This window comes from Pantherophis guttatus, chromosome 1 (genome assembly GCF_059756535.1).
Source record: "Pantherophis guttatus breed Tessera chromosome 1, ASM5975653v1, whole genome shotgun sequence".
NCBI classification, from domain to species: domain Eukaryota; kingdom Metazoa; phylum Chordata; class Lepidosauria; order Squamata; family Colubridae; genus Pantherophis; species Pantherophis guttatus.
The window spans coordinates 21,468,812-21,482,746 of NC_142063.1; the positions used below are offsets into that span (position 1 = coordinate 21,468,812).

Consider the following 13,935-nt stretch of genomic DNA (forward strand, 5'->3'; position numbering starts at 1 on the left):
TTTTGGCGAACCGGTGGTAAAATTATGTGAAACCCACCTCTGAACATCTTACCCTCAAAGGTGAGGTGAGCCCCCCCCCTTTTTCTGGTTTTCCAGAAGGTCCTGGAATGATGCAGGCCTGAGGATGGCTGGTGGTTTGAGGACTTTCCCACTGTCTTGCTGACCTTTAAGCCTTCTGAATTTTTAACTTTGATTTTTATTTTTACTTTAAGTTGTAACTTGTTCTTAATTCTGTTTTTAATCTATGCTTTGATTCATATGTTTTTATTGCGTTGTAAACTGCACAGAGTCACTTAGGTGAGGTGGGAAGTGTAGACATTTAATAAATAAAAATAAGAAGGCTGTGGGTCCTCCAAGCTTTATATGGATTTTTTTTTTTTTTTGGCTGACTGTCAGAGCAAGTTTAAATTTTATAAGCCTATGTACATTCAATGTTTCTCTTATTGGCGAAACCTTCAAAGCCAAGATTTTATTCAGCTGATCCCCTTTGGAAGAAAGAAAACAAGATCTCGAATCTATTTCCTGATCTGCTAATTTTATTTTCTGCTTAATTATCTTCCCGCTCCAATTAAATCTTCTCTTATAAATAATATAAACTAACAACAAAATCATATTGATATAAACGAGAATAAGTTAAAATAAATAAGACAACAGGATAAAAACATCAGAACAATGGAACAAGTTGAGTTTCCTCAGGGATGCTTGGAGGACAGAGTGACAATCAGCTTCCTCTCTCCCACAAAGCACATCAGAAAGCCCACAGATTTATTCCTTATGAACATTATTACTTAATATTTTGGTTGGTAAAGTGCGTGTTCCTTAAAAATTCAGGAGGAGATCTGAAATTATCTGTTCCCCTCCTACAAAATACATGACCTACTTGTGATATTAAAAAAAAAGAAACAGAAAGAAGCATTTTTTGGGCATTCAGTGGAGGAATTCTGTATTACAGAACAAAAAAAGATGCAACTAGGGGAAAAAAAGAGCATAAACATATATCCAGTGGGGAATTTTAAATCATCATTCTGAGCTTGGGCCCAGTACTTCTTCACAGCAGCTCCCTGTATTTGCACATGTTTTGTTAAAAAACATCCTCCAGATCTTTCCTCCAGATTCAGAACCTGAAGATGCAATTTCCATTTCTATCATTCACTTATTTATAATGATGATAAATGACACTGGAATATCATCCTGTGATCTCTGATTGGCCTTGCAGGGTGATAATGATCCCTGATAGACTGAGATGATTGGCTGGGAGGAAGATGGCCCAGTTTTCCAAAAAAAAAAAAAAATGGTGCTAAAGGAGCAGCTAATTTGGGCCTTGAGTAATTGCTGTATAAGAATGAAAGACGTTCGTAGAGAGGATAGCAACAGCACTTAGACTTATATACAGCTTCACAGTGCTTTATAGCCCTCTCTAAGCTGTTTACAGAGTCAGCGTATTGCCCCAACAATCTGGGTCCTCAGACACTTATTTTTCCAAGAAAATGTCCACTTTCACACGAAAAAGGGCTCAACTCGATATGAGTTCATTTAAAAAAAAAAAAGTCCATTACTTTTGCACTCCTTGATTTAAGCAAACGGGATGCCTCTCCTCCCAGAGGCCCCCTCCCCAACTTCACGCACAGTGACACCGTGTAACGATCATGTCATCAAAGAGTTGGGTGGCCACATTCCCATCATCGCCATAATGCATAAGCACCATTGGCTCATAGGCGGCGGGAACACAACACGGTGCTGGCGTCTCCCCGGAAAGGCTATGCAACCTGGCCTTGATCTGGGCATGCATGCTGGCTGGTTTGTAGTTGTGCGGGCAGGAACCCTCACAGAACTTCATAGAGTAGCTTCGTGGGGCCACCACCCAGTCCGACCACCCAATGGCCTCGAAGGAGACCTTAAGGGACCTCAAGCAGCACTTCCCATCACCCTTCCTGCATTCTTCCTCATCCAGCTGCCTGGCCTTCCTTACTGCCTTTCGAGTTTCGGCCTCTATCGTCAGGGACGGCATCCCTGTCCCTTCTTCTGCCATGCTAGTAGCCAGCCACGCAGCCTCGTCTGACCTAAACTCCAGGCCCAGATTCAGCTTGGGCTCCGAGCTTCCTACCCATTGTTGTACCACACCCTTCAGATTGAGGCTTGGTGAAGTCCTTGAAATCTCTTGGGAACTGAGCAGCTCGGGGGTTACTTTCTCCCTTTTGGACAGTTGGTAGAGATTCACACGTACTGGCCATGTTACGTTGGATAGAGCATTGCTAGGAGAATTGAGCAATTCTTTGAAGAGAGTCAATTCAGCCCGGAGAACGTTGAGGTTATGATGAAGTTCTGATGTCCTGGAGAATTCCAGATGCACATGTGCGGCAGCCTGAAGATTTCCAGATGCGGACTCATTTGTGTGCACAACTGTACAGAGAGGAAGACAGATAGAATAGGTTATCTTTAGTTGCTAAGCTACTGTCGGTAACCCAGCCGTGTGTAGTTCATATAGCAGTGCTTTTCAACCTTGGCAACTTTAAGATGTGTGGACTTCAAATCCCAGAATTCCCCAGCCAGTGGGAGTTGAAGTCCACATGTCTTAAAGTTGCCAAGGTTGAGAAATACTGCCCTACAGCTAAACTACCACCTCAATCACCGCTTCATATTGCTATTTTCTGAAATGGATAGGCAGCCACTTTGGAGCTTAAAATTACTTGATCTTTGAATTATATTCTGGCTGCTGCACAGTCAATGCGACTTTTAACTTGATTTTAGTAAAGTTAAGTGTAATTAACTTTTAAACAATTAAACTAATTAAATGGACTATATTGATTTATTACTCTATAGTCTGTCAACCCTTTCATTATATTCTTGTGTAATTAATAATCATCCTTTTGGTGGGAAAACAAAAATATAGTTTGATAGCAGAAACTGCAGCCAAAGTTTGGGGGGCTATGTGCAGCCCAAGAGATACAAGATCAGCACCCTATCCTTTAATTAATCCATTTTGTTGCTGCTGCTGCCTCCTTAAAGGACGCTTGGGAATCAGGAGTGATAAGAGATAGTTGGGGTGAAATTTTTTTTAGAGTTTTCCCCATGTCTCCTTCATATTATTTGTAACAAAAATACCTAAATTATGTATTTGCATAGCAGCAATATAATACTATTTTTAACAAAGAAAACAGATCTAAAGGAGACAGAAAAGGAAAACCAGTTGCTGTAGTGGTTAAGTACTGGTCTAGAAACCAGGAGATTGTGAGTTCTAGTCCTGCCTTAGGCATCAAAGCCAGTTTTGTGACTTTCGGTCAGGGGTGAAATGCTCCCGGTTCGGATCCGGTAGCGATGGTGGTGGGTGGTTTGGAGAACCGGTAGCAAAAATCTCTGCATCCCCCCCACCATGCCCAGCTGAGCCGCACGATCATCAGAGGCTTTTTTTTTTTTACTTTTAAAAGCATTTTTTCTACAACCTCTTCTGGCGAAAAAATGCTTTTTAAAGTAAAAAAAAAAGCCTCTGATGATCGCGGGCTCAGCTGGGATCATCAGAGGCTTTTCAAAGCATTTTTTTCTGCAATCTTTTGGCTGAAGAAGTGGTAAAAAAAAAATGCTTTGAAAAATCTCTGAGGATCCCAGCTGAGTTGCCTGATCGGCAGAGAGGTATTTTTTTAAAAAGCCTTTCTGACGATCCCAGCTGAGTTGCCTGATCGGTAGAGGCTTTTCAAAGCATTAGAAAAAATGCTTTGAAAAGTTTTTTTTTTAAAAAAAGTTGGCCACGCCCACCCAGTCACATTACCCCCACCACCACCAAGCCACGCCCACAGAACCGGTAGTAACAAATTTTACATTTCACCCCTGCTTTCTGTCCATCACTCTTCCTCAGCCCAACCCACCTCACAAGGTTGTTATGAGGAAAATAGAAAGAGAAAGGAGTATTGTTGTGTTCACTGTCTAGAGTTATTTATAAAAATAAGAAAGGTGGGATAAAAAATGAATTTTAAAATGTAGATTTATTTATAAACAAATGGAGAGCTATATTAAGGATAAAATGACCAAGGATTCAAAAAATAAAACACAATAAATCAACTTGTCAGGTGTGCCTCCGTTCAAAACTCAAGAAAGAAAAATCCCAACTCCATGTTTGTAGAGAAAGATACTTAGTATGAACTGAATGCAACAGAAAGAAAGCAAAGTCTGAGGCAATAGGTGCAAAAATTACATATTGAAAGCATCCCCAAATCCCTCTCCCTAAGGACCCAAGTTGAATGTCCAATCCATATCTCCCCAAGGTGTCATGTGTGGTGCTTCTTCAGATAGTCCCATCTATCTGGTATGCCGGAACGGTTGACCTTGACTGCTATCAGCACTCCCTGCAGCTGCTGCGAAGACAGTGAGAATTTCCCCCCACCACCACCACTTTCACGAGACATCTCCACCAGCTCACTTCCTCCCCTCCCAAATACTTATAATACCTCCCTACTCCCGTTACTATGGCAGCCGAAAGCAAGCAAGCATCATAGAGGCTGACACAACTATAGATTGACACGAAGAATAAATATTTATTTATTTAAATTTATATGCCACCCATCTCACTATGCCAAGTGGCTTCTTCACTAATCTTCTGAATTCTTGGGGAATGCTAAGAATGGGAAGGGGAATATCAAGCAAAGTCCATGAGGGGTCCTCAGAAGCCTTTGAAAAACACTCTTAGCAAAAGTTGGAAGTATATTTAATAATCATACGAGAAATGGAGCTTAGGAGCAAGTCCAAACTTCATATATTATAATACACTGAAGTAAATAACCAGAGATTGTACTGAATAGCTCCATAAAGATAGAAGCTCAGAGTGCAGTAGCTGTTCAGGAGTCGTTGCTTAGTTCACACAGTACTTGAACTATGGAATTTGCTACTGCCAGATACAGTAGAACTGTAATGGTGAACCTACGGCGGAGCCATTTCTGTGGGCATGTGTGCCGTCGGCCTAGATCAGCTCCACCGTGCATGCAGTTATGGATATGCATAATGCCAGCAGTAGGATAATTCCTTATATAAGGAAGCATAAGAAGAGCATTATTATATTTTTGCCTTAAGCATCCCAAAGACAATTTGTTGGCCGCTGTAGGAACAAAATGCTAGACCAGAGGAGCCTTTGCTCAGATCCAGGATAAATTCTTGATATAGATCATGGTGGTTAGCTCACAAGTCACCTTAAACTTTGAATACATTTTTTCACATGAAGCCACTATCTGAGTTGAACTGTAATGGCAACTGTTTGATGCACATATTCTGCATCAAGGAGAAACATTTTTATTTATTCAGATAATGAACACATTGTTAGGTTATTTTTATCTCGTTGCACTAAATCAAGGCTTACAATTGCTGCATTTTTATCATTATTGATTTTGTTGGCTTTATGGTGATAGGCAGGATAGATGAATAAAAGGAGAGAGGAGGAGAGAGAGAGAGAGAGACAGACAGACAGATAGAATTTATGACCAGTTTGACACAAGAAATAACAAGATCCAGGCATAAGGTAGTATGTCTTTTTGTTGTTCTATATTTTGGTTTTGGTTTGTAAAGTTACTGCATTGTTTCTGCTGGATAAAAATCTGTTAATAAATAAAGTCCTCAAGAAGAACAGCAATCATTGTTAGGCAAATATATTTTATTGTGATATCAATATAACATGAGCCAGGGCAACTCAGAATGCCCACCTTTGAAGCTATATGCCCTCCCAAGCTGAGGTAATTTTGGTCTTCCAAAAGGGCTGAGAAGTCAGGGCTGTGCCAACTGGCCTGGAGCCTCAGTGGGGCATGACATTTTGGAGGTGGCTAATAGATTAGATAGGACCCCTCACCCCACCCCACCCCCCGTGCGTTTTGTTCCTTTCTTCTCCATTGTGGTCAATTTTAATTTTCTTAAATTAAATTTAATATCTCTCATTATTGTTTTAATATTTTATACGGGCATTTTTTTTTTTTTTACTGAGGGATATTGAGCCTTTGGCAAGACGGGCAGCATCTAGGTTTGGTTAAATAAAATAAAATAAAATATTGGGACAAGACGGGGCAACTCCGCGTTCAGTGTAGGAACCCGTATTTAAGCATTTCATACCTATATAGATGACCATGTAAGCTTTGCTTCAACCTATCCAGTAAAGGATGTCTACCATCTCCTAGAGTATAGGATTTGTTCGTTGAATTTAATTTTTTCCTACATACCGTTGAAATCTGCCTTCTTATACCTTAAATCCATGCCCTACACTCTGGTCTGAACAACAATGGAAGACCACACAAAAGTAATTCAGAGAAATGTTCAACGGGTCTCCATTCATAAAATATAGACGTCCGTACGCATTTCACCTGTCCTGGCTTCACCCCTCTGACTTCTCTTCCTTTGCACAGCTTCAATTTTGATATTTTCTGAAAATCAACATTAAAGCAACCTTTGAGCCTGTGGCGTATACACACAGGATACGTGCACACAGCCCTTACAAGTTCCCTACTAGCTGCTTTCTAAGAACTAATCTACCTGCTCCAGGAAATCTCTGCATTGCAGCAGAAGCTGAGGCAATTCACTGGTTGCTCAAGAAAAGGGGAAAAGCATACGAGACATGCCCCCACTCCCAATTCATGGAAGACCCTCTGAAAAAGATGAACACTTACATTCAGGCTGCAAAAGGTGAAGAGTGGTGGATGGTGGCAGCGTCGTTCGATTTGCCTGGAGCTGTGCTAGCAATTCCTGGTAGTGCAATTGTGCCCTTTGGATCTCTTCTTGATCCACGGGGCCCCGGATGATTGGCGGCATCTCCAAGCCCAACCTCACTAGGATGCTCTGCTTAACAGCTTCTATCTGGAGCTGGACGTCATGACCCCTGTGTGGCCACGGATCCACTCTGGAAATGAAAAGCAGAAGCACCGTTCCCAGACCGGGGACAAGAGTCCTGAAGTAGCATGAGAGGAAGGCTGGCATTGTGCCTATTGCGATGACCGCGTCTTGGGGCAATTTCCCTAATTCCATCGATTCGAGAAGGTGCTTTCGCTATCGCTACTATCACCTGCGCTGAGAATGAATGAACTTGAACTTGACCAGATCTCTCTTTATAAAGATGAACTTCGACTGACTCACGTCGTCACTCTTACACTGGCGTCAAAGCAGTAAACATAACTGTGAAGAGGAATCCAGGCCGTTCCCTTAGAGAGTGTGGGGGGGAGGGGGGAGGCAAAAATTTCTCCTCCAGGGAAAATTTGACAGTGGCAAACTCTGTGGAATTTACAGTATGGGTTTCCCACTTCACCTTCTCTTCTGTAGTCATGGAGACAGACACATACAACGGCTGTCAGGTGGCTCTGTGGTTTTTGTTGTTTTTCCACCCCCACCCCCCCCAAACAATCGAACTGTATCACTGTCCAATGTCTCTGGGTGAATTTGAAAGTGTCCACACATGTCCACATAAGCAAGAGTCCTCGCTTGGGGTTGTGCACTAGCAACACAGTAACCCGTTTATTAGAGAATGCTCACCTCAGTGTTCCAGTGTGGAAAATCGCAGTTGCTTCATACTCGATGTCCAGTCAAGACAGGTGAGGAAGTAAAATGAAAGTAGAGAGGGAAATATGGTTCTTCCTAGAATGATCCCATTTTTTTGTGAAGCTGTTGTAGAACTTTATTTCTGTGCCAGTTGCAGGACAAGGATTAACCTTCTGGCCTCCTATAACCCTAGTTTCAGGGGTGGGCTGTTGGGGATTCGCAGGGGTTCGGGAGAACCTCTAGCTAAGATTCTGTGCAGTTCAGAGAACCCCTAAATCCCACTCTTGGTTGGCCTCGCCCACGCCATCCCTCCCCTCCCAGGAGTCCCCATCTGTCCCGTTTTGGAAGCAGATAGGTGCAAGGCATGCACGGAGGCTCAGAGAAGGTGAAAAACCGGAAGTTCGGGAAGGCCGGAAATGGGCCCATTTTCTGGCCTCCAGTGGGCCTCTGGAGGCTGGGGAGGCCGTTTTCGCCCTCCCAGATGCCCAAGGAAAGCCTCCGGAGCCCGGGGAGGGTAAAAATGCCCCCCCGCCGTGGTGCAGGAGGCCAACTAGGCCACACCCACCATGGAACCGGGCAGCCCTTGCTAAAACGTTTGAAGCCCACCCCTGCCTAGTTTTGACGGGAGTTGTTAGTGGAACAGGGCTTGGCACATCAACAGGCCTTAATCCTGTTAGCTTTATCATAGAAAAAGGGTACAGGTAATCTTCAAATTACAACTATTCATTTAGTTGCAGGATCCAATCTGAGTCAGTCACTGGGACCAGAGGTTTAGTCTTCTGAGCTTTCTGGAGCCCATCCTGAGGGAACTTCTCTCTCCCCAGAATGTGTCACACATTCACACATCATACATTTTGGTAAGAGGGAAGTTCCCTCAGGATGGGAACCAGCATGAGTCCAAAAGCTCGTAAGACTAAACACCCAGTCCTGATGACCGACCCAAATTGGATCCTGCAACATTATCCTAGGACACGTATATTTGCCTTCAGTCATTCGGTTAGTGATCATTTGAACTTATAACAGCCCTGAAAAAAGTGACTTACAACCAGTCCTCAATTTTATGACATCATAGCATCTCCCATGATTAAACCTGATTGCTTGGCAAGGACTGCCTGTATCTCCTTTTCATGCAAAACAGCATACTGTATTCATTCCATGGAAACTATTTATTTTGGAAATACTAGAAGTGATCCTTCACAAACCTCTAAAACAGCAGGATAGGGAACAAAAGTCCTGCGGTGTGGACTTCAACTCCCGGAATCCCTCACATCTTAAAATTGCCAAGTTTGAAAACACTGGTGTAGAATATACAGCATATAACTATGTCTGCCCCTTGTCTGAAAGCATATTACCAAAGTGAGAAAAGGCACAATAGCTCATCCCAACCCTAAATGGAATAATTCTCGTTTCTTCCAGAGGTGATTCATTCATTATTTGTTTATAATGTTTTCAATTGGTTTAGATTCTTGTATCAAATATGGTGAGGAATTTTTTTTGTCTCCCATGGATTGGAGGCAGCCAGTGGTGAGGTAAACCTTCCTTCAAAATCATTTAACCATAAGCCGTTAATTGTTGAAGAGAACATGTTGGGATCTAAAGGGAGCAGTGATGATTTTACACAAAGTTGCTCTGATCCACTGTTTGGAAGGTATTTCCTTCCAAACTGTCCCATCTTGTTTTATTGCCGTGCCTCGCTTGTCAACTGCTGAGGTGTTGGGTGGTCGGAGCTTTTCAGAAAGAATGTTCTGCAGCATGAAAGGATTCACCAACTGACCATATTGGAAGTGACTCAACTGCAAGGGCCTCTGAAACCTCATAAAAACATTTAGATGAAAATCAGACCTGAATATTTTGAAAACCCACTTAACATTCTGACACATACAGAAGGAAAGAATGCTGCTTCTCTTCTGTCTGCCAAATACCGTAGCTGGAATAACAGGACAACAGAGTTGGAAGGGTCCGTGGAGGTCTTCTAGCCCAACCCCATTCTCAAGCAGGAAACCCTATACCAATGATGGTGAACCTTTCTGGCACAGAGTGCCCAAACCGGAAGGCGCATGTGTGCATGACCGCACCAGAGTGCCAGAAAACCGACGATCAGCTGGTCGGCGAGCATGCGCCCCTTGGAAACCAGACAACCAGCTGGCTGAGCTGGGGCGACGGTGCGTGTGCCCACAGAGAGGGCTCTGCTTGCCACCTCTGGCACGCATGCCATAGGTTCGCCATCACAGCCCTATACCGTTTCAGGCAAATGGTTATCCAATCTCTCCTTAAAAACCTCCAGTGTTGGAGCACCCACAACTTCTGGAGGCAAGTTCATCCCACTGATTAATTGTTCTAACTGCCAGGAAATTTCTCCTTAGTTCTAGGTTGCTTCTCTCCTTGATTAGTTTCCGCCCATTGCTTCTTGTCCTGCCCTCAGGTGCTTTGGAGAATAGCTTGACTCCCTCTTCTTTGTGGCAGCCCCTGAGATATTGAAACACTGCTATCATGTCACCCCTAGTCCTTCTCTTCATTAAACTAGACATACCCAGTTCCTGCAACCGTTCTTCATATGTTTTAGCCTCCAGTCCAGAGGTGGGTTGCAGCAGGTTCTGACCAGTTCTGGAGAACCGGAAGCGGAAATTTTGAGTAGTTCGGAGAACCGGTAGTAAAAATTCTGACTGGCCCCGCCCCCATTTATTCTCTGCCTCCCAAGCCCCAGCTGATTGGGAGGAAGTGGGGATTTTGCAGTAACCTTCCCCTGGTTTGGGGACGGAATGGAAATTTTACAGTATTCTTCCCCTGGAGTGGGGTGGGAATAGAGTTTTTACAGTATCCTTCCCCTGCCACGCCCACCAAGCCATGCCACGCCCACCAAGCCACACCTACAGAACCGGTAGTAAAAAAATTTGAAACCCACCACTGCTCCAGTCCCCTAATCATCTTTGTTGCACTTCTCTGCATTCTTTCTAGAGTCTCAAATTTTGTTTTACATCCGGGCAACCAAAACTGGATGCAGTATTCCAAGTGGAGTCTTACTAAAGCATTAAAATGTGGTATTAACACTTCATGTGATTGTGATTGTATCCCTCTGTTAATGCAATCTAGGTCTGTGTTGGGTTTTTTTTGGCAATTGCAGTGCACTGTTGGCTAATATTTAAATGATCATATTAACAAAACACCCAGTCCTATTGCACACTGGTGCAATAGAACTGGGTGTTTTGTTAATATGATTTATTGGGTTAGGGATTTTCTGTCTTCACTGTGTGGGAGGGGAATGCACTGAGGGAGCTCAACCAATCTCATTGTACATATGTTGTACACTGACAATAAAGATTTGAAAAATTGTTCACTAGGAGAACAGGCAATTGGAGAATTCTGCTTTTAAACCTGTTGACCAACATTTGAAAATCAAACCTATCATTATCATAATCATGGTCACTGCTGTTATCATCATTAACCAATACAACAATAATGGTTCCTAATATACGGTGATACTCTGTGGAAATCCCATGGATGTGTTTGTGGATCCCATTTAAAAAAACAAGACAAAGCAAAATTAAAAAAAAAAGTCTCATGAGGTCATTAGAGTTTGCATATTTTGGGTAATCCTCAAATCTTGTTAATATGTGGGCATTTTTGCCTCAAATATCTCAAATTACCAGGTTGGGAACCTACCAAAACCTCATGGGATTTAGTGATTTTGAGAGACTTTGGTATTTTGGAGTTTCTCCAACCACATAAAGGGAAGTTGCATGTGTAACCAGTCCCACAATAAAAAACTAAAGAGTTCATAAATTTGTAATTCTCTGGCAACAAAAAAGATCAGGAGGAATCTGGTAGCATGTTTTCCAACTAACAATTTTTGTTAAAAGGTATAAGCTGCATCTCGTAAAAGCTACTTGGGAAAAAATGCTACCAGATGTTTTTGCCAGGGTCTATATACCAAAGACATTCAATCTTTCTAGTTATTTTTATGAGTTGTGGAAATAACTAGTTCAAATGGTTTAGGAAGCTATTTTTCAAAATGCAATGCATTCTTTAGTTCAGGATTGTGGTAGATAGCAAAGTTGCTGAATTATGGAGTCCTTGGTGCTCTCTGAGCTTGGTTGTTAGTTTGCAAACATTTCATTATCTGACTATGTGACATCATCAGTACCAGGGAGTGTGGATTTTCTGTCTGTTTATAAATAATACCTTGACCTGCCACTGTTAGTGGAGGTGTCGTTTTCTCCTTTGTAGTTCTTTGATTAGGGTATTGTTTTCTGTTGGATGGTTTGCTTGGTGATAGTCTGCTTATTTGGGTGATAGCTGCTGGAGAGGATGTGTTCTAGTCATTTAGTTTCCTTTCTAATTTTTTATTGTCTGTTTTGAATGGTCTATAAATATGATTTATTTCTATGATGGCTGATTTATCTGCATTACAAGCTTCTAGGACTTGTCTAGCATTTTTGGATTTAGCTTGGTCTCAGATGCTCAGACTTTCCCAGTTGAAACTATGGTTAAATTTGTTCATGTGTTATGAAATTAAGAGGCTGTCATCATGTTTTCTGGCTGCTAGTTGATGTTTATGGATGCACTCTTCTGCTTCTTTGTCCTACATAATGGCTGCAGCAGCCCTTTCATTGTATGTTGTAGATCAGGGACCCCAACTCGTCCGTGAATCGGTACCAGTCTACAGCATGCTAGAAACCAGTATGTGAAAACAAGCAAAACCCCATCCATGGGATGCAGGCAACACACAAAACCTCTGGCCCGCAGAAAAACCTTTCTCCTTGGAATGGTCCCTGGTGGTGACCAAATGTTTGGGAAGCACTGTTGTACATGACTCCTGCTTTTTTCTCCTGGGGTTTCTGGGTCTTGTGGTTTACTTAGGATGTTTGGAAAGACTTTTGCTGATTTGTGAGGTGATGCCTTGTGGTTGTAATTGTCTGTTGGTAGTTCCTGAGGTATTTTTTTTAAATGTATGGCAACGTTATTCTTTTCATAGCTTGTATTGGTTATGCTGTAGTGGGTTGAATGGTCTTGCACTTTTTGATAAGCCTACATGAGGCATGATAGCTCAGTGGTTAAAGATGCTGAGTTGACAGCCTGGGTTTGAGACCTGAGTGCCACGTGATGGGGTGAGCTCCTGTTACTTGCCCCAGTCCTATCCACCTAGAATCCCAAAGCATGCAAATGCAAGTAGATAAATAGGTACCACTTCAGTGGGAACGTGACAGCATTCCGTATGCCTTGGCATATTGTCATGCTGGCCACATGACCATGGAAATGTCTTCCTACAACGCTGGTTCCCTCGGCTAAGAAATGGAGATGAACACTGCCCCCTGGAGTCAGACACGATGAAAAGAGAAAACTTTTATGTTTTTTACTTGAGCATCCATTTTGTTAGAAGGTATTGTATAGGCAATCTATTTCCTTTTTCTGATGCTCTGGGTTGCTGTAGTGCATTTGTGCTGAACTAAAAATAATGTTCTTAAACAGCTCTTCTGGTAGGAGGTTGGATTGTTACTTTGGTAGTGGAGCTCTTGATTAATGTGGGTTGCTTTTTGATAGATTTGTGTTTCTATTTTGCCATCGTTTTCCCTGCTGATGAGGATATTCAGGAAGAATATTGTAGTGGGTTGATGTTTTCTTCCTCCCTTGTGAATTTTATTTATTTGGAGATGTCGTTGTTTTTTTCATGCATCTTCTCTAGTTGTTGTTTTTTTATGACCAAAGATGTCACCTACATACTGGATAGTTTCTAGATGCTTCATTACGGTTTCTGAGTGGTGATCCCATGCAGTGGTTAAATTCAAATTTTTTTACTACCAGTTCTGTAGGCGTGGCTTGGTGGGCTTGGTGGGCGTGGCAGGGGAAGGATACTGCAAAATCTCCATTCCCACCCCACTCCAGGGGAAGAATATTGCAAAATCTCCATTCCCACCCCACTCCAGGGGAAGGATACTGCAAAATCCCCATTCCCTCCCCACTCCTGGGGGAAGGATATTGCAAAATCTCCATTCCCACCACATTCTGGGGCCAGCCAGAGGTGGCATTTGCCGGTTCTCTGAACTACTCAAAATTTCTGCTACCGGTTCTCCGAACTGCTCAAAATTTCCGCTACCAGTTCTCCAGAACCTGTCAGAACCTGCTGGATTTCACCCGATCCCATGGATGTTGCTCTGATTTGTTGGCATATTTGTCCATCAAACTGAGTGTAGATAGTGAGGCAAAGGCTGTTGAGGCTTATGATTCTGGGTATTTTGATCTTAAGATGTTTGGCTAGGTTAGGTGTTGTACAGTACTGCTGTTATGGATTCTTTTGCTTGTTTTGGGTCTATGGAAGTGAAGAGTGTTGTGGCATGAAATGAAATCATAATTTCATCTTCTATTATTAGATCTTTCAGTTTCTGGAAGCACTGTAGTGGGAAGTTGATAGAATATTTGACTTCCTCTAGGACATGTCCAAGCTTT

The 13,935-nt window shown here is 42.5% G+C and overlaps 1 protein-coding gene across 1 annotated transcript; it reads right to left on the reverse strand.

The window, feature by feature from the left end:
* Positions 1 to 516: 516 nt before the first annotated feature.
* Positions 517 to 7,042, reverse strand: GDF15 (growth differentiation factor 15). Its single transcript, XM_034437503.3, has 2 exons — positions 6,633 to 7,042; positions 517 to 2,400 (listed from the first exon to the last, which is right to left on the reverse strand). The coding sequence occupies exons 1-2, from the start codon at positions 6,985 to 6,987 to the stop codon at positions 1,619 to 1,621; spliced, it is 1,137 nt and encodes a 378-aa protein (XP_034293394.2). The 5' UTR covers positions 6,988 to 7,042; the 3' UTR covers positions 517 to 1,618.
* Between the last annotated feature and the right edge of the window lie 6,893 nt (positions 7,043 to 13,935).

Excerpts from the sequence above, each read along its gene's own strand:
- GDF15 (XM_034437503.3), bottom strand. The coding sequence starts at position 6,987 with ATGGAATTAGGGAAATTGCCCCAAGACGCGGTCATCGCAATAGGCACA. Across the intron at positions 2,401-6,632 it reads TCACCTTTTGCAGCCTGAAT|TTGTGCACACAAATGAGTCC; the intron begins GTAAGTGTTCAT and ends CTCTCTGTACAG.